Source organism: Myotis lucifugus, unplaced genomic scaffold (assembly GCF_000147115.1).
Source record: "Myotis lucifugus unplaced genomic scaffold, Myoluc2.0 scaffold_61, whole genome shotgun sequence".
Lineage (NCBI taxonomy): Eukaryota > Metazoa > Chordata > Mammalia > Chiroptera > Vespertilionidae > Myotis > Myotis lucifugus.
Window position 1 is genome coordinate 5,041,620 of NW_005871109.1, and position 19,380 is coordinate 5,060,999.

At 49.6% G+C, this 19,380-nt stretch overlaps 2 protein-coding genes and 2 non-coding genes across 5 annotated transcripts in view; 1 reads left to right on the forward strand and 3 right to left on the reverse strand.

The window, feature by feature from the left end:
• Positions 1-6,913, forward strand: part of ST5 (suppression of tumorigenicity 5) — a 104,856-nt gene extending 97,943 nt beyond the window's left edge. For both annotated transcript variants that reach the window (XM_023754567.1, XM_006089645.3), the window contains exons 15-20: positions 1,972-2,149; positions 2,446-2,487; positions 3,435-3,546; positions 4,344-4,583; positions 5,450-5,536; positions 6,123-6,913. In XM_023754567.1, coding sequence (XP_023610335.1) covers positions 1,972-2,149; positions 2,446-2,487; positions 3,435-3,546; positions 4,344-4,583; positions 5,450-5,536; positions 6,123-6,157 — 694 coding nt within the window. In that variant the 3' untranslated portion in view covers positions 6,158-6,913. The remainder of the gene's footprint in view (positions 1-1,971; positions 2,150-2,445; positions 2,488-3,434; positions 3,547-4,343; positions 4,584-5,449; positions 5,537-6,122) is intronic.
• Positions 6,914-14,034: 7,121 nt separating this feature from the next.
• On the reverse strand, positions 14,035-17,093 carry RPL27A (ribosomal protein L27a). Its single transcript, XM_006089650.3, has 5 exons — positions 16,784-17,093; positions 16,338-16,401; positions 15,874-15,949; positions 15,153-15,327; positions 14,035-14,208 (listed from the first exon to the last, which is right to left on the reverse strand). The coding sequence occupies exons 1-5, from the start codon at positions 16,784-16,786 to the stop codon at positions 14,080-14,082; spliced, it is 447 nt and encodes a 148-aa protein (XP_006089712.1). The 5' UTR covers positions 16,787-17,093; the 3' UTR covers positions 14,035-14,079.
• Positions 14,313-14,441, reverse strand: LOC111826226. Its single transcript, XR_002829513.1, has one exon. It is a non-coding gene; the product is annotated as a small nucleolar RNA SNORA3/SNORA45 family (small nucleolar RNA).
• LOC111826227 lies at positions 15,569-15,699 on the reverse strand. The gene has a single exon (XR_002829514.1). It is a non-coding gene; the product is annotated as a small nucleolar RNA SNORA3/SNORA45 family (small nucleolar RNA).
• Positions 17,094-19,380: the final 2,287 nt, after the last annotated feature.

A 19,380-nucleotide genomic window follows, 5' to 3' on the forward strand; every position in this document is an offset into this window, starting at 1 on the left:
AAAGAGTATGTGTGGAGGCGGGCCAGGCAGGGAGAGGATGAGATATTGGCAGCACATTATCTGTTTTATTTTGGTCAAATAACCCGTCACAGGCAGCAGTGGTTTCTCCAGGGTGGCAGAACTCATTCATTCAGGTGTTTATCAAGTTACCTGCTATGTGCCATACCATTCCCTCACTGGGGGCATCGTCTCTGCCACCCCACCGTTAGCCCAGCTCCATTGGGATATGAGCACAGCTGTTGTTTCTGTGGCTGCAGCTGTGCAGCTGCCTCTGAGCACATTCCAGGACCCTCCTGGGAGGAAAGGGCCCCAGGCCCTGCCCTGGGCCTGGCCTGACATGAGTTCTGCCAGTCTTGGGTCTTAGAAAAGATGTCCCCCTGCTGCGGGTCTGCCTCTGACGGGAGGGGCAGGTAGGGAGCCCAGGAGGGCGCACAGGCCCGACGGCGGTCAGGGCTCAGCAGTGCAGCAGCTCAGGCTCCGTGCCTCGTGTGTTAGGTTAGTCCTTTGTCCCTCTGGCTGGGTTCCGATGTCACGTCTGTGGGATGTGTGTGTGCTCGTGTGCATGAGCTCTGTGGCGATCAGAGGAGACGGTGGAGATCAGTGTCCCTAGGCCCTGAGACATCCTTTTTCCAGACCTTTTTCAGATGGCTCTCCTTGGGGTGTGGGGAGCTGCTGTGCCCAGGGGAAGGGCTTCGGGGCCAGGACACCTGTCTCTGCCTCAAGGCCCAGCAGTATTTTAGTGTCCGAGGGTGGCAGGGCAGTCAAGCAAAGCACTGGCTGACAAAACACTCGTGAACATCCAGAGATCCTTCTAGAAGAGGGGATCTGTTCTGTCGTGTCAGAGAACCATGTCCTCTGACTGGTGGGATGTTAGTCGTGAAAGGGCAAGAGTCCCTATGGAGCTGATCATGCAGAGTCCACACTTTCATGGCTAATAGGTGGGACCAGTAGATGTGGAGGACAGGGTGGGAGAGTCAAGCTTGAAAGTGGTCTTGACTGCAGGCCTCTGTCTCCTGATCTGTAACATGGTCCCTAGGGGAGGGCCTTGGATTATGCTCCTGGCAGATGGACAGTCAGGCCAGGTGTGTCTCCTGTGTTTGCTGGTGCCCTTCACCAGCCCTCAATGCACCTGGGGAGCATGCACTCACGTTTGTACCACCTAGCTAGCATCCTAGAGATTTTCCTCCGGCTCCCACTGGCCATTCTGCTTGGACAGCCAGCCCTGTAGTGCACCTGGGCATAGAGGCCTGGAGCCCCCTCTAGGTCAAGAGAGGGATGACCCCACTGAGACCTGTGGATATTTTTTGGAGCCTGAGAGGAAAGATGGCAAGAGTGGTGCCAGCCCCCTGATCGCAGTCAGTGGGCCTCAGTCAGACCACTTTTTCCAATCAAGGAGAGGAAGGGATGGCTGGAGGGCAGAGCAGTGAAGTCATGCGGGGCTTGGGGACAGGAAGCCTGGTTGTGTTGTGGGTCTGCCACTTATGAGTAAACTGGCCTGGGTATCGGTGGCCCCAGCTGTGAAATGCGGAATTGATGAGGTGACCTCTATAGGGCCTTCCAGCTCTTGCACGCTATGAATTTGTAACCAGCTCTGACTCACTTTGCCTTTGTGCTCCCGGCCTGAGCTGATACTCCGGCACTAGTCAGGCCTGCCTGTGCATTTGGGTGGCCCTTTGGGGAGAGCAGGGTATATGTGAGTCCTGTGTGTGTTCATTGCTACCTGCCTTCCTGGCTGTTTCTAGGTAGTCACCAAAGAGGGTAGCAGCAATGTCCTTGGGGCCCTGACAGTGGGGATGTGGGGGCTTCACTGGCCTGTAGGGTCAGACCCAGACCTGAGCCCCATTAGCATTGATTTTTGTTGCCCTGGGAGGTTTAACATAAAGGATGTTCTGAGCCCCAGCAGGCTCCACCTCCCCTTCCTCGAAGGTGTGGGGTCTGGGTTCAGGCACTTTGTCTCTCTTTGTCCACCAGTACCCTGTCCAGCTGCTCCCACGCCGTGGTGGCCTTGCTCTACCCCTTCTCCTGGCAGCATACCTTCATTCCTGTCCTCCCGGCCTCCATGATTGACATCGTCTGCTGTCCCACCCCCTTCCTGGTTGGCCTGCTCTCCAGCTCCCTTCCCAAACTGAAGGAGCTGCCGGTGGAGGAGGTGGGCCACCTGGGGAACCAGCTGGCGGGAGGTTGGAAGGAGGAAGGGGACAGAAGGAACAGCAACCCCCAGGAGAGAAGGGCAGAGGGGGAGTGGAGGGGAGAAAGGCACTGGGATTTTCTCTTTTGTGCCCTCTGGGCCTCTCTACCCAGCTCATCCTTTCTCCCTGGGAGGGCTGTCCCTGGCTGGAGTTATTCCTGTTATCTGACCCTGGCATCTAGGGGTCTGGAGGCCTGGGGAGGGCATTGCAGGGATTCGTACCCTGAATCACTGTCGCCGATGCCTCTTTTCCTCAGGCACTGATGGTGAATCTGGGATCGGACCGATTCATCCGGCAGGTAAGAGTGGGACGCTGCCGAACGTGGCCTGCCCTGGGGCGGGTGCTTGTTCAGTGCAGACTCCAGAGCAGCCAGCACGGTTGCATGCAGCTCAGCCTCCACCACCTGCTTGTTAAGCTCTCTGGGTCCCGTATTCACAGAATAGACAAGGACGGGAGAAACTGATCTGAGCGGTCTTGACCTCGGCAGGGTCTGCCTTTCTTGCTGGCACCATCAGCTTCTAGAAGGCGTGTGGGAGTGCAGACAACAGGGCCTGTAGGTCTAAAGACATGACCTCTGGGCTCTGCCACCTTTGAGCCACATGGTCTTGGACAGGCTCTGAGCTTCTCTGAGCCGAGTTCTCATCTCTAAACCAGGCATGGTGGTGGCACCTGCCTTGAAACGTTGCTGTGGGCTGAGTACACAGGGTGCATAGAATGCTGTGGGATGTAAAGGTTAACTTCAAAAGCCTTTGTTAGTCGTGGAAATCCTGCTGGCCAGCCCAGTGTCATACCCTCTGGGAGGGTACAGTCCGTTACGCAGCATTGAAAGAGTTTGGTCTCCTGGGTACAGGCATCAAGGTGCGGACACTGAACCAGAATGTAGAGACGGGAACGGTGGCTTAACCTCTCGCCTGAGACAGTCTCCCCACCCCAGCCAGCTGCGCTTCCTCCTGGAGCTAAAGCTGGGGGAATAGGGGAGACTTCGTCGGGGTGTCAGGGTAGGAAGGAACCCTTCGCTGGTCCTGTGAATGCCACCTGCTCTACCACTTTTTATCCATGTGACCTTGGACAAGTTTCTTAACCTCAGCTTCTCATCTTAAAGTGAGATTGATAAATAGTATCAGGGTTATTGGGACAATTGAAGGAGAGTGTATATTTAAGCTATTCATACAGGGCCTGGCACGTAGTAAGGGCTCAGCCACTGTCAGTTATTATCACTGTCACTGCATTTTCCTTCTCCTGCAGATGGATGATGAGGACACGTTGTTACCTAGAAAGTTGCAGGCGGCTCTGGAGCAGGCTCTAGAGAGGAAGAACGAACTGATCTCCCAGGATTCCGACAGCGACTCCGACGATGGTGAGTGAGGCTTGCTGCAACACAGTCAGCTCTGGCCCCAGGCTCCTCTGCTCTGGGCCTGGGCCTCATCGGGCGGGACCCCGGTTCTATGCACCAGGCCCTCTGGCTGATGAGGTTCCAGTTGTAGGACCTTGATCTCACGCTCACCTAGAATTCTCTAGCCGCACCACCGGTGGGGTTCAGGGAGTTATGGCTTGACCACGACTGAGGGGAGAGAAGTATTGTGGTATTTTATCAGAGCGAGCTCAGGAACATAATATTGGGGCTGCTTCTCCAGTGGCCTAGGCCAGCGGTCGCCAACCACGGACCACTGGTGGTCCCTGAGGTCCGAAAGGTTGGCGACTGCTGGCCTGGCTACAAAGCTACCTCTTCGCTCTAATTCTTCTCCACCTCAGGAGGCTTGGAAGGAAAACCCCAAGACCTGTGACAGCACCAAAGACTTGCTGACAGGAAACTAGTTATTCCTCCCCCTCGGGCCTTGCCTGGAGCCATTGAAGGGGATGAAGGGAGCTTCCTCCTGCTGTGAAGCCAGGAAAACCACCCAGGGCGAGGGGTGTGGGGCAAGGGGTCCTCTGGTCTCTGATTCCCACTCTCATTCATCCAGCAAGTAGTTGCCAGCCTCCCAGCTTGTGAGCTCGTGATGAGCCCGGGTGCCCAGGAGGTAGTTTCAAGAACAGACAAGTGGTCTGGCAGGGAACTTTATGGAGGAGAGGGAGATACCAGCTGGAGGCTGAGGTTCGAGTCTGGAGATGGCAGGCTCTTGACCGGAACCTGAAAGGTGTTCTTTCCTCTTCCAGAATGTAACACCCTCAATGGGCTGGTGTCGGAGGTGTTTATCCGGTTCTTCGTGGAGACGGTTGGGCACTACTCCCTCTTCCTGACCCAGAGTGAGAAGGGGGAGAGAGCCTTTCAGCGGGAAGCCTTCCGCAAGTCTGTGGCCTCCAAAAGCATCCGCCGTTTCCTTGAGGTTTTTATGGAGTCTCAGATGTTTGCTGGCTTCATCCAAGACAGGGAGCTAAGAAAGTGTCGGGCAAAGGGTAAGGTTAGAAGAGCCGGGGTCAGCAGGCCTTCTCCTCTTAACTTCTCTGCTGCCAGCGGGGCTGAATAGCTAGGCACTGTGACAGAAGCTCTTGGGCATTGGCTGGGCCCAGGCCTCCTACCATCATCCCTTTTCTTCTGATAGAAACTTCCAAGGGAGCGTTCTGCTCCTGTCCCAGTACATACGGCACAGGCTGCCCAGGCGGGAGCCACGTGGCTTGTCTCCTCCAAGAACAGCGTGCCGTTGGTTGCCCGTCCCCTCCTCAGACATCTTTCTTATTCAGAGAAAAAGACCTGACTGAGCGATTTAGGGAAGTCTGAGAATCCAGGGTTGAGAAGGCCCTCGAAGAGAATAGCTCGGTCTTAGGTTGGTGGCAGAACACATTCAGAGCAGAAGGTTCTCTTATCGCTACTTATTTTGTCGGCTCTGCTCACTGTAGGGCTTTTCCACCTCATCAACATCTTTCTGTCTAACATCAGGGTTATTATTCTGTCCACTAATACTGTCCATTTAGCCTGACAAACCTTTCGAAACAACATTGTAGAGTGGTCCACAAGGAACTAGTGATGGTGTCTACCCAGGGGCAGCTTTGAAATGAGGAGCAGCATCTTCGCCGTAATGCAGCTCAGCCTTGTGCCCCTGGGAGCAAGGTATCGAGGGCCTCTTGCTATGAACAGTGAACACCAGTGAGATGGTAGTTTTGGTGAGCCGGTCTGAATTCTGAGATGCTCTTGTAAATTATAATTGCAGAGCCTTGGCTTCTCCTTTTGGGGATCTGTGTCCCATCGTCCCTTGCAGGAGGCCTTGTCTTCCCTTCCTCCATTGACTGTTCTTTTCCCTGCTCCTGTTTCTCCTCTTCCCCAGGCCTCTTTGAGCAGCGAGTAGAGCAGTATTTAGAGGAACTCCCAGACACTGAACAGAGCGGAATGAATAAGTTTCTCCGAGGTTTGGGTAAGTAGCTCTGTCATCGATGAGAGGCTGGGGGAGAGGGTCTGGGGGGGGATCTGTACCCCAAACTGCTCTATACCAATGCCAATGGGTATTATACTGGGGCTATAGACAGAACGGGAAGGGGTCCCTTGGTGAAGAGAAGGTTGCCAGCCCAGTGCTCCAAGGGCATTTAGCACAGGATTTACCTACCTGCAGAGCCAAGAGAAACCACAGATCTCACCTGAGGTTTTCTGGGTACACTCCTTCCTGAGGGAATACGAGGGCCACTAGGACCAGAGAGCTTTCCTGTAGGCCAGGAGGGGTCTACAAGACTAGCAATGCCAGAGTGCCGTCTCTGAAAACCTCCATTCTTTTCAAAGAGCTCAGCCACTTAGATCATAGAATGTCTCCATTTCAAGGGAAATTGAGGCCAAGTAAGTTAAATGCTTGCCCAAAGCCAAACAGTGATTTATTCCAGGGCCCTCATTGGAGTGTTTTCCCTACCACGGCTCAGATCTGTCATAGTCCAGTCTCATCCTTTCTCTCCAACTGAGAGGGTTAGAGATTATATGGAAATACTCTCACTCCTGCCCTTTCTGGCCCACAGGCAACAAAATGAAGTTCCTCCACAAGAAGAATTAAGCCCCTTCCCCAGTGACAGAGAGTCCAGTGCCTGGCAGAGCCTGGAGCCTGGGGAGGGGGCCCAGCCTGGGACCCTCTGGGCTGCTGTGGCCGCTCTGTCCCCACAGACCCCATCCTCCAAGCCAGCCCACCTCTGCCTTCATGATATCCCAGATACTGTTTGTAAATAATCTGCTGTAAGCTTTCTTATCTGTTTTTGTAACAAGCAAAGAGAATCTGGTAAATATTTGTATATTCCCAAGGGGCCGGGTGCTTTCCTGCCCTGCCCGAGCATGGATGACGTTCTGCTGGGTGCTGGTGACTGGCCAATTATGTGCAGCTGACTGTCTCGGCCAAACCACTGATCTTCCCCGGGAGGCTCCTGGCCTGCCTGCCTGAGCCCCTGCTGCCAGTCTGGGGCCACGGAGAGCAGATGCTGTCTTGTTATGTACAGGGGGACTATTTTTTAAAACATTTTTTTAGAGTTTCTATTTTTTTTTTCCTAGTAGTCTCCCTTCCCTAACCTTCTGTTTTTAAAAGGCAAAGGTCAGTCAGTCCCCTTTTGCAGCATGAAACCAGGCTCTTGGGTCTGGCCTTCTCTTGTTTCTCCCACCTTCGTGGTGGTCAGTGAGTCATGGGAGGCCCACCCCCAGCTCTGCCAGTGCTCTCCGGGCCCGGCTCCCAGTCCGTGGTGGCCATGATGCGGTACAAGGCATCCCTTCTTCCCACCATCTACGGGTGTTCTCAATAAACAGTGTACAGTTGTTTGGGCCCAGAGCCCCATGTGTTCCTTGGCTTCATTATCTATAACTTTCTCTCCTGGGGGATGGGCTGAGATAGGCCAGCCAGGGGTGAAACACCATCATGACGGGTACTTGATGAAGAATTTAGCTTCAGAAATTGGTTCTGTGGTCTGACTTTATGATTAGTCTTTTTAAAAAATTTTTTAAAATTTATTAATTTGAGAGAAAGAGGGAGCGAAGGAGGTAGAGGAAAGAAGAGAGAAACAGAGAAACATCTATTTGTTGTTCCACTTATGTATGCATTCATTGGTTGATTCTTGTGTGTGCCCTGACCAGGGATCGAACCCAATACCTTGGCCTATTGGGACAATGCTCTTAACTGAGCTACGGAGCCAGGGAATATGACTAGTCTTAGAGTTAGAAAATACCTCATCATTGTTCTAGTTCAGCGTCCCTCTCTAGTAGCCGACTGTTCATACTCTATGTCAGTGTTTCCAGGGATGGGAAAGTCTTTCTCATTGCCCTTTGACTCCACTATTAGGTGAATCTCAACACTTCTCTGTTTGGTATAAAGCCCTTAGACATCACTGGGTATCCTGACATTGGTGGAGTGAAGCCCAGCTAAAGCCAACCCAGGGCTTGCTGAGAGCCTATGGATTGACTACAGAAGGTTCTGCTACTTTCCATGGAAGAGCAAGGAGAGAAGCAGGGTGGGGGTAAGGGGGCTTGGGCTTTCTACATACCAAGGCCATCGCAGAACACAGACCTTGAAGATGAAGTATTAATCTGGAACTCTGCTCATTAAAACTGGGTTTGGGAGAGGATTTGAACCATGGAGTAAAGGTTTCCTATCCTTCCACCCTAGCCTACTTCAACAGGAGACAATCCCATTCTCATCTCCCTTTCCTCCTGTGCCGATCCCAACCTGTCCATGGTTTGGGGTTGCTGTCTGCCTCTTAAAGCAAAGTAGAGGGTTGTCTTCTCTGAGAAGCCTCCTGAATCTGGGTTTTCAGTTGAAGTAGAGAGAGAAGGCAGGAGTTATAACCCCAAAGTCCAAAGTGGGGTGTAGTTACCTCTAGGACGTGTCACTGTTAACACAGCCTGGGCTTCATGACAATCATAGAAGTAGATTCCTTAATAATAATCTATAATAATAAAAGTGTAATATGCTAATTAGACTGGACAGCTGAACGCCCTTCCGGACGCCCTTCCGGATGAAGCTGCCGCAGCGGGGGCCAAGGCAGAGGCAGTTAGGGGCAATCAGGCAGGCAGGCAGAGTGGTTAGGGGCCATCAGGCAGGCAGGCAAGCAATAAGGAGCCAGTGGTCCCGGATTGCAAGTGGGTGCAGGCCAGGCTGAGGGACCACCCCACACACAAGAATTTCGTGCACCAGGCCTCTAGTAAAGTAATAATAGTTTCTAAAAGGTGCTATTTTTATCTCTTTTCCCTTCCTTTTACCAAGGTACATGCCCTTGACCAGAATCGAACCTGGGACCCTTCAGTTCGCAGGCCGACGCTCTATCCACTGAGCCAAACCGGTTAGGGCATCTTTTCCTTTCCTTTTACATGTGGCTTCAAAGAATCCACAAGATATGATCAGATCACAAGATATTTGGTATAAATATTGGGGGTGGGGTAATTAGAAACTTTTATGTATTTTTAAAAAACTTACAATTAACCCTACGGATTTCTTCCTCCTGTAACTCTCATCCCAATTCAGAAACCAATACTGGCACATAATGGTTTAGAATGAGCTGCAAGGGCCCATACAGTGACTGCTACGGGCAAGGCACAGAAGTCTTATGGGGATAGTAGAGGTGGGTGTTTTCAGGGCTTCTTTCCATATTCTGCTTTCACATGATCTCAAAACCCCGAACAGATGATTCTCAACCCTGTCAGAGTCAATACTCGCCTTTTCTTTTTTTTTTTTTTTTTTAATATATTTTATTGATTTTTTTACAGAGAAGAAGGGAGAGGGATAGAAAGCCAGAAACATCGATGAGAGAGAAACATCGACCAGCTGCCTCCTGCACGCCCCCCCAGTGGGGATGCGCCCGAAACCAAGGTACATGCCCTTGACCGGAATCGAACCCGGGACCCTTGAGTCCGCAGGCCGACGCTCTATCCACTGAGCCAAACCGGTTCGGCAATGCTCGCCTTTTCTATAGCAAATACCATTAACTCTTCCCCTGAATTATCCTCAAATGAAATCATAGATAATATAACCTACCTAAACACATCTTAATTATAATATAAAAGGGAAGAAATAAAGTACTTTATTATAAAAGAACATTTATTTAAATAGCCAAATGCTTGGGCACAATTGTAATACAGTGAAGTCAGAGGTTTACACCTGTACACAGAATTACTGTAGCTATACATGCAGACAGATAAAAGTGTGTTATATTAGAAACTGATTCTATTGAGTAGATGTTAACCATTGGCAAGAGAGTTTTCTGAAATGAACAATTCTGGGTAGTAGTCTGAACAAAACACAGTATGAGCTTCCCTGACTTAAAACAGTATTTGGAATCCTGGAAAACTGAGAAGTACATGAAAACTGAATCATCCCCACCCCCCACCCCCCCAACTTACTGATTATGTGTAAATGGAGTTAGGTTCTGAGGTAGATTTTTTTTCTTTGTTCTTAAGAATCAACCCATACATTGCAGGACAGCTAGGTTCCCTGGTTGCTTCCCTTCCATGATTGTGACTCCCTGACCCCCTCCCCACCATGCTATTGCCACCTTTGAGAGCAAGTGTCCTTTAACAGTGCTGAGAACTCGGGCAATTGGTCTCCTCTACTAGAAGTCCCGGTGCCTATGGGTTTCAGCCCTCATCTATTCTGGGGTTAAGAAAGGCCCTGAGGGGCAACCTGCTTGGGTCCCCTCCCTGCAGCAGTTCCTGTAATAAAACTTGCTTTCGCTGGTCTTTTTGTTCACGAACTCATTCTTCAATTTCTCAAGACAAGGAACTTGGACCTGAACAGAAATTTTGGGTATCATCTCTGGAGGTTCCACCAAGATTCTACAGAACACGCACTAGATTCTTGGGTTGATGGCAGGAGACATGCTCCCCTGTGGCCATGTGGAACTCTACACATGGACTACTAGACTTTGTGTTTCTTTTAAATATATTTTTATTGATGTCAGAGAGGAAGGGAGAGGGAGAGAGAGATAGAAACATCAATGATGAGAATTATTGATGGGCTGCCTCTGCACACCCCACACTGGGGATCAAGCCTGCAACCTGGAATCCAATCCCGGCTCTTCAGTCCACAGGCTGACTATCCACTGAGCCATACCAGCCAGGGCATGGACTCCTAGACTGTAATGCTCAGCTGTAACATGGAAAGGAACACTAGCTGCACCTTTTCCAGGACTGGCTTCTCTCAATAAACTTTGCTCCCGCTAAAAAAAAAAGAGAAAGGCCCTGGGTTTTTCCTGTAATGAGTCTGATAACTTTTAAAGTAGGGCAGGCTGCCTCTTGGGTCTTTCTAAGGCTCTTTTCAGTAAGTCATCATGTGCTGGTAACTGCAGTGCTAAGATGGGGAACCCGGCTTTTAAGGGGTGTTTTGGAGACCTGTCCTTAGAAAGCATTATGACTCCAACTGTGGTTCACATCCGATGGTCTGTGTAATTAGGGCCCCAAGAAAATTATTGTAATTGCGATCACTGCTCAGTTAAATTTTTGTTAAAAATATATTTCATATGTGGACTTAAAACTTACCTTGTACCCCAAATGACTTATGTCTAAGGATAAACAGGGTTTAAAAAACACAAAACAAAGTAGAAATAAAACAAAAATTGGACTAAAATGAAGTCAGAAATGAAACAACCTTCATTCTTACTAGGGAGCCATACTGTGCTGTTATGCATCCCAAAACATCTTAAACTTACGGAAGTGGGGTGGGTGTTAAAATACTTTTTAGCACTGTCAAGTTATTGGCAACTTTCTAAGTTACTTTTTGCCCGTTTATATCGCCTTTTAATATGAAAGTATCATTTCTCCCTCACCGGAAATCCCTTCTGTTCTATGTTCTTCCAGAACATTTCATGTGTATACAAGTATATTTTAGCCCAAGGTACCTTGAACGCAGTTGGTGCTCGTTATCTTTTTGACAACAGAAAGTTTTGAGGTTTGGAAATTACCGTCTTGAAAGTGTATATAAAGCCCACGCCTCCCGCTAAGCCCGGCCGAAACGGGGTTTGGAAAGTGTGCAAGCGGCGGAGACTCCCGCTCTTCGCGGCGGCCCTAGCCGCACCGGTACCGGGGCCAGAATTGAACTTCCCGCTGCTCAAAGCGGGGCGGCCCCGCCCACTACCGGAAATAACTGAGCCAAGGGGTGGAGCCGGGCTCACCGTGCTTCCGGTCATTCTGCAGGGGTCAAAGTGATCCCGGAACTAGAACCTCACTCCGGAAGTGGCTTTGAGGGCGGGGGAGAGCGAGCGGAGCCGTGGTCGTAACCTGACGGGACCTAGGAAGTCGGGCGGTGTAGACCCACGAGGGTGGCCCGGAAGCGATAAGCTCTGCAGGGCTCGGGGCGCCCGAAACCCCGTGGCTTTCCGCCTTCCCGTGTAGGCGGGCACCGCACATCTTCCGCCGGAGGTGCGCGCCCGCGCCGCAGTTTTGTTTTCGTTGCTTTTGGACTAGCCATCGAATAGAAATACCTATGAATTGAAATCTTAAATCTGACCTAGCTAATTTTGCCAAATTATGTGGCAGACATTCCCCATTGTTATAGCTGCAGTTCCGAGGTTTGTATGAAAACAAAGCATGTATTAGGCCAGTAAAGATACCCGTAGCAATTCCAGCTTGCAGATAATTTAGGTGTCAACCCAATGTGCTAGGCAATACCAGTTTCTACATCTGACGCGAACAAAAGGTTGAAGGCGTTAGAAGGGTTCCTGACAAAGCTGATGCCTATAGTATACGAAAGGACGTCATTAATCCTCCGCACTTACCGGCCACTAGGGGCATCATGAGCTTGTGTCCACAAGACACGCTGTTTGAGCCTATCTCAGCTGAAATATAAAATTAAAACCTAAAGTTTGCCTTCGGTTCCAGCCACTCTCGGTCTGTGCCTGTCACTCATTTGGGGCATGGACGTTTGGATTTTCAGTCCCCCAGCTTCCTTGGGCAATACTTGGAATCAGGAAATCTGCCCCGCTGTTAGTTGTCCTGGTGAGTGCGAACACTGAACAAAGCTCAACAGATCAGTAGCTGCTTTTCCCAGGCCAAGAAATGGGACGATGGCCTTAAAAGATTTACACATTTAGCATGGCCATTTGCACCCATCCTGTTTCTGGACAGCTAATCACTAAGGGACAAGTGACTCTTCCCCTAAACCCCACCATCCCAGGACTAACCATTTTGTCTTCTGAATCCCACTTTCCTTGTTCCTGGCCTCCACACTTCACTGTAGCCCAGTCCCTAGAGCAGTGGTTGTCAACCTTGGCTGCACATTAGGATCACCTGGGAATCTTTAAAATATTGATTTCTGGGCCTCATCCTCCAGAAGTTCTGTTTCTTTGTTATGGGGTGGGGCCACAACATTAGTAACAAAGAAACAGAACTTCTGGAGGATGAGGCCCAGAAATCAGGATTTTAAAGATTCCCAGGTGATCCTAATGTGCAGCCAAGGTTGACAACCACTGCCCTAGAGCCTTGTCTTTTTCAAATTGGTTTCCTGAAGGCTTGTTTCTTCTTCCCTCAGTTTGGACCACTTTACCATTAACTGAATCACACCAAGGTTTCTCATCTGCTCCCATAATTCACTTACATAATTTTAACCAAGTCAACAAGTTTTAATAAATGCTTTACATTTTACTTAATCCCCATGATCCTCAAGTAGGTGCCTTCACCTAAATTTTAAAGAAAATTGGAGTTACACAATTGTTAAGTTTGGGTCTATATTTCAGACTTTGTATACTTTTATATCTTCAGTGCCAGTAAGGACTCAAACATTTAATCTTGTAATCCTTTTTTAAAACCCTCATTTTTCCCCCATTGATTTTTAGTGTAAGGGAGGGAAACATCAATATTATAGTTTGGTTGCCTCCTGCACACTCCCTACCCAATTGGAGTTGGGGATCAAACCCAAGTACTCGGGCTGATATTCTAACCACTAAACACACCAACCAGGGCACGTCTCGCAGTTCTCAATCTACTGACCTGACCACCACCTGTTTTAGATTCATGGCCTTAGCTTCCATAGTTTCTCAGGAAGACACTAAAGCAAAACCCATCACTTCACCTTTCTCCTTAAACACCATCATGCACAATGCAAGTCCAAGTGGTCGTTAAAAACAAAAAACCCAAAACAAAATGGTCATTAGTAGGCTTGAGTGCTATCTTAACTTAATCTGGCCAGGATTCTAGACTGCAAGCTTTATTTTGGGTCATTATTTAAAAATCTTTGAAACAACTCTGAGCACAAGAGCAAATTATAATTTACCCTGGGATCAGTGTTTTGCAAGACATACAAAACCCAGTTTCTGGCCTTTAGGATAACCCACATTTCTACTAGATATACAGCAGTCTATAAGAGAAATTGTTAAAATTTTCATGATACATTTCTTTGAACATGAAACCTCCTATGCACAGGGACCCATAAATCCTTACAACTGCTTTCTATAATACAAGCCAGTTTGATATGTAAAACCCCTGGCATGTTTAAATTCAGATTGTTGGAGCCCATCTCAAGATTTTGGTTATGACTAGAATAGTCCAAAGTCTAAGATGAGGGAGCCCGGTGGGAAAATCTTGGGCTCAGGAATGATCTCCCTAGGAATGGCCTCGGTCCTATCACTCCTTTTTCCCTTCTGTAGACCGTGTCCCATCAAAACAGTCCTTTTGAGCCACATGGAACAGTCAAGGACACATTCTTCCACTCATTGTGAATTGTGAGTATACAATGCAAACAGACCTTTCAACTATTTAATACCTATCTACACACACATTAGCAACAGGTATCATTCTCACTTTATAAATGAAAAGTTCAAGTCAGGATCGGTCCAAAGGCTTCTTTCTTCCTCAGGGAAGTTTGCAGAGGACCCCAGGCCTCGATACCCTAACTCCTAGAACCTGTTAGGGAGGTTTTGGAAGTACAGGTAGGGAAGCAGAGATGCCAAAGGACCTACACTCAGACCAGAAGACAAAAGTACTTGGATATTTTAATGAACTCCCCTCCATGTAGCTTCAAGCTACCAGGACACAGGCCCCACCAACACCCTTAATCTTCTCCTCGGCTCTTCTGCTGAAGAACTTGGCCTTCACAATGACAGGCTGCTTTGGGAGCTTTCCCTTCCCCAGAACTTTGTAGTAGCCCTAGAATAGAGAAAAGGGTTATAACACACGATGGCAGGTACCCACTCCTTAATGGGTATGAGGACAGATGACAGACAACCCATTCCACCTAGGAGCTGGGAAGCCTATGTTTCTGATCTGGGCACTACCGGGGGCACTTACTGCCCACGCCAGTGAATCAAGACCAGCAGATTCTCTCCGAGAACTGTAGCACACCAGGACAATAGCTGTCAAGATGTGACTCTAGTCTCGGGCAAAGCCCAACACCCCCCTTTCCCATTCAATTACCATCTAATAAGCAAAAAAGGAAAACCACATTCCCAGCAATGTTCCAGAAGTCTTGACCACCAGAATTGCTCAAGAGATGGTAAACAGGCTGGGAAGGGGAATGTAACACTTAACTGAAAGATTTAGACTACTCCTGTACCCATGGGAGGTTAAGACTCATAGAGAGATACAAAAAAGCTTGGGTGGCATTTTTTGGGGGGAAGAAAGGGGGCAGCTCTTCAGATAATGTAGGGCCTTGAAATCACAATTAAAACATACTAGGATTTTATTCTGTAGGGAACATGAAAGGTCAGTAGCGGTGCCTAATGTAGACCTGTGTAAAACAGACCAGAGCCAGTTGAGCTAAGAAACTGCCAGTAATTTTAGGTGAGAATTGCAAACTTGTACAAACCAGGAAAATAACAAAAATGAAATTACTGATGGGAAAAACATTCAAGTGAAAATAAAGTACTTGAAAGAATGAAGAGTAGAAGAAATTACTCTTCAAATATTTTGTTGAATCACAAATGAACTGGAATTCAGTTCTGGTCAGAGAATTACCTCTGGAAATTCTGCCCAAAGGCAGAACTGTCTAGTTAGGAATCGGGCATAGGGCTCAGGTGGGAGATCAAGTAGATTAGGTTACTCAGAGCTTTGAGGAGAGGCAAGGGCCCATGTAAGGCAAACAATTCACTCACCGATCGCACCACATCAATGATGGGAGCAACTCCAGTCTTGCTTTTGGCAGCATTCACCCGTGTCTGCTCACTGACCAGGGTCCACAGTTTGTCAAGGTTGACAGTTGGGCAGAAGCTCTGGTTCCTCTTCAAGTGGTAATGCCTCATACCAACTTTCCCAAAGTAACCTGGGTGACTGAGAGAAGGCAACCAGTTTCAAAACTTCACTCCAGTTAAGTGATATTTATCATCTTTATAATCTATCTCCCCCATTACAGTGTAAATTGTCAATGGGTGTAGAACCCTGACAACAGATACTCCACTCCAGCCATTTTTTGAATAAAACAGATCTTTCACCAAATAATAAACAAATAGTTAAAATACCACCCCTAATTTGAGGGCCTAAGTGGATCCTACAGAGGTATAGGTCAGTCTGATGGTGTCACTAGCCTGGTGACTGACTGTGCCACAGGGGCCCACAGTCAGTGAATAAGGGTAGCAGTTGCTCTTCGAGGACTCTAGCACACTAAGGCAACAGCAAATACCCAAGCGTGACTCTAGCCTCGATGACAAATTTCTCAGCTCACATCAAGTGTTCGCTCGGTAAAAGCCAACAACAGGCAAGGTTTGTGGTGGTTAGGAGGCGTGCTTCCCATTTAAGATGCTTGGAGCCGGCCTCCCCAGCCCCCAGCCCACTCCCACCCCCAAACTGTCATTAAAATACAGCCCGAGAAACACTCACTATTTGTCGAAGTTGATCCTGTGATGATGCAGGCCGCCAGCATTCCCGCGGCCCCCCGGGTGCTTCCTGTGCTTGCCTGGAGGAGGAGAGTTCTGTGGCTAACAGAGCAGAGCCCTCCCCGTCCGACACTCCTGGCCAGTCTCCCCCAGCCTCTGCCGCTCCTAGTCCGCAGTACTGTCAGCACTGCGACTCCTTTAAGACTCCGATTTAAGCATCTCTCTGCAGCACCACCACAGCACTCATGCCTTCAACCAATGCTCGATTTTCACTACCACCTGCCCCCCGCCCATGTGCTATTCTCTGCAAGTGAAATACTAGAGGATCCCAAAGAAGTAGGTCAGACTCAATCCGACCCGGCTGCACAAAGTTCTTACTAACCCACTTCTAAGCCATCTGCCTCCTGACTAGCTGAGCACCAGGCAGGCAGAGCCCAGGGCCGAGCAGGACGGGATGCGGGTACGTACCGATGCGGCCGTGGCCGTGGCTCACGTGGCCCCGAAGTTTGCGGGTCTTCCTCAGTCTGGATGGCTGTGTGGAGAAAGGTGCGTGGGATAAGGCCCAAGAAAGGTGGGGCAGGGGCGAAGCTTGCCGGACTGCGAGCGGCCCGCGGGCCTGAAGATCGAGGATCGGTCTGGTGCCGCGATCTCAGAAAAGCACCGGGGGCGGACTGGCCCGGCGCCACGCGGCCTCCTCCGGGCGGCGCCCGGGACCGCCGGTCTCCGAGATCCCAACCCCGGGCCGAACACGCGGCCCGGGCATCCGGGCCCAGGCCGGCCCCCTACCCTGCGGCCCGCCATGTGCGACCTGGGAGAGCCGGCTAAGGTCGAGGGTAGGTGGCCGGGGTGCAGAGCGAGCAGAGATCGCGGTCTGGTGCCCGCATTGAAAGGGAGGCGAGATAAGAATAACCTACCATGTCGGCGGCCGAGTTGCAAGAGGAAGGCTCTTGCGAAGTCTCGCGAGGTATGGGACGCGGGGCGGGCCCAATGGCCTCACTTCCGCCCGGGGAGGGCGGACCTAGGGCGCGTTTAGGCTGCCGCGCGGCTGCGGGCAGCACCGCTTCCTCTTCCTGTAGGCGGTCGCCGCTGTCCCTGGCTGTCTTGCCGGTATGGCCGCCGGGAACCGTGCTCCATGCAGCCCGCCCTGTGGACAGGCTCGGAGGCCGGTAGTTGTCCCGAAATCTGAGACTTGGGGCGCTGTGGGCCGGGCCCGTTTCCTGACGCCATGGCCCAGGGACGTGCTAGGCCACCGTAGCTCAGCTCCTCGTCACACCCGCCATCCGCGAGCGCCACCACGCTCCTCGCCCCGGCCGCGGGGAGGAGCCTGAGGCACTATATTTATTGGACCCTCAGCGTGTCCACCCAATGTCTCGCTCTGCTGCCCTGGAACAGTCTTTCCCTAAATGTCTCTACCACCCATGGGAGCTGCTCCCCTCCCCCCTCAGTGAGTGCGCGCTGGGTCTTCCTTTTCCCTTTGCCTCTGTGCTGTAATCTAAGGCTCTCTCAGTGTGAACCTGCTGTACTCCAGGGACCTGTATGCCTGGTTGCTTTACAGCCTTCTTTATCCAGGCCTTGTAAGTCTTCTTACCACCACATGTAAATTTTCACCCGAACTGGACACGCCGGTGACCCCCCCCCCCCCCCCCCCCCCATACACACACACATGCCCCTACCTCCCTGCCAGAGAACCCCTGCTCAACTTGTAACTTGTACCCAAAACAGGCGTCTTGGGAAACTTCTTTGACCCCATTCATAGTTGCTCACTAAACTCCACTTGTGCCACCACAAAACTTAGCACATAGCTCTAACGTAATTGTGGGTCCACCTTTGTCTTCCCTACTAGGCCAAATTCCTTAAAGCCTCGAGGATTATTTTTTATCCATGCCCTCCCAGTTCCTGGCAGGTAGTACATGTTCAACAAATGGTTAAGAGAATGAATACACTTACCTTCACTGTCACCATATTCTTTTTTTAAAATTTTGTTTTATTGCTTAAAGTATTACAAAGAGTATTACATATGTCTCCTTTTTTTCCTGCCCTTGACAATCCCCTGGCCTCCCCTACCCCCCAGTGTCTTATGTCCATTGGTTATGCTTATATGCATGCATACAAGTCCTTCTGTTGATCTCTTACCTCCCCCCTCCTGCCCCGAAACCCTCCCGGGCCTTCCTGCTGTAGTTTGACAGTCTGTTCCATGCTGCTCTGTATCTATTTTTGTCCATCAGTTTATAATGGTCTTTATTATCCATAAATGAGTGAGATCATGTGGTATTTTTCTTTCATTGATTGGCTTATTTCACTTAGTATAATGCTCTCCAGTTCCATCCATGCTGTTGCAAACGGTAAGAACTCCTTTTTTTATAGCAGCATAGTATTCCATTGTGTAGATGTACCACAGTTTTCTAATCCATTCATCTGCTGATGGGCACTTAAGCTGTTTCCAAATCTTAGCTATTGTAAATTGTGCTGCTATGAACATAGGGGTGCATCTATCCTTTCTGATTGGTGTTTCTGTTTTCTTGGGATATAGTCCTAGAAGTGGGATCACTGGGTCAAATGGGAGTTCCATTTTTAACTTTTTGAGGAAACTCCATACTGTCTTCTCCATACTGTCTTCCATAGTGGCTGCACCTGTCACCATATTCTTGTGCCACTGCCTTCATTAAGGCCCTCATCATAGCTGGTATCTTGAGTTCAGCACCCTTCTGTAACCACCCTGCCTGCATTCTAACTCGCCTCCATTCCCTCCATCCATAATACCTCTGCCAAGTTAATCTTCTAAGACATTATTTTCATCCTTTCACTTACTTGACCAAAAAGGTCAGTATCTCTTTATCACCAACCGAATACGGCACACTTACCTTTCCAGCCTTACATCCGCTTCTCCCAGACAAGCTTTCTACTGCAGCCAAACTTGGTACATCTCTTCTGCCTTTTTGCTTGTGCCATTTCTCATGCTTGTAGTGCTCATCCTCTTCCTGAGCATGTAGCCTGAATCTTCCTCAACCTTAGGGTCCACCTTGTAATCTGCTTCTGCTCAGAACATTCCAGGCCACAGTGATAATAGCCAAATACATATTGCAGTTTACAAAATGCATCTGCCTGAGAAGTCGACACTGTCAGTCCCATTTTATGAATGAGAAAACTGAGGCACAGAAAGTTGAGTGACTTGCCAGAGGCTATGGAGCTGCTAATATAGTTTAGCCTTTAGTCTCCCCTCCCCTTCTCTCCCCTCCTTTCCCCTCCCCTCCCCTTCCATGATTTTAATTCAGTGACCACAACCTCTCTGACCTCACAGCATTATGGTCTTCATCACTCCTTCAATCCTTAATCACATAGTGCCTATGACCAGCAGAGGGTGCAGGGCAAGGTCCAAGATGAGATCATCTCTATTTGATATCAAAACTGGCCAGTAAGCATATAAGGGATGAGCTGAGCTAACTGGAAACGACCCTGGAATGATGCTCTGTGAATTAAAGGTAAGCTGGGTCGAGCTTTGGGAACGAAAGGA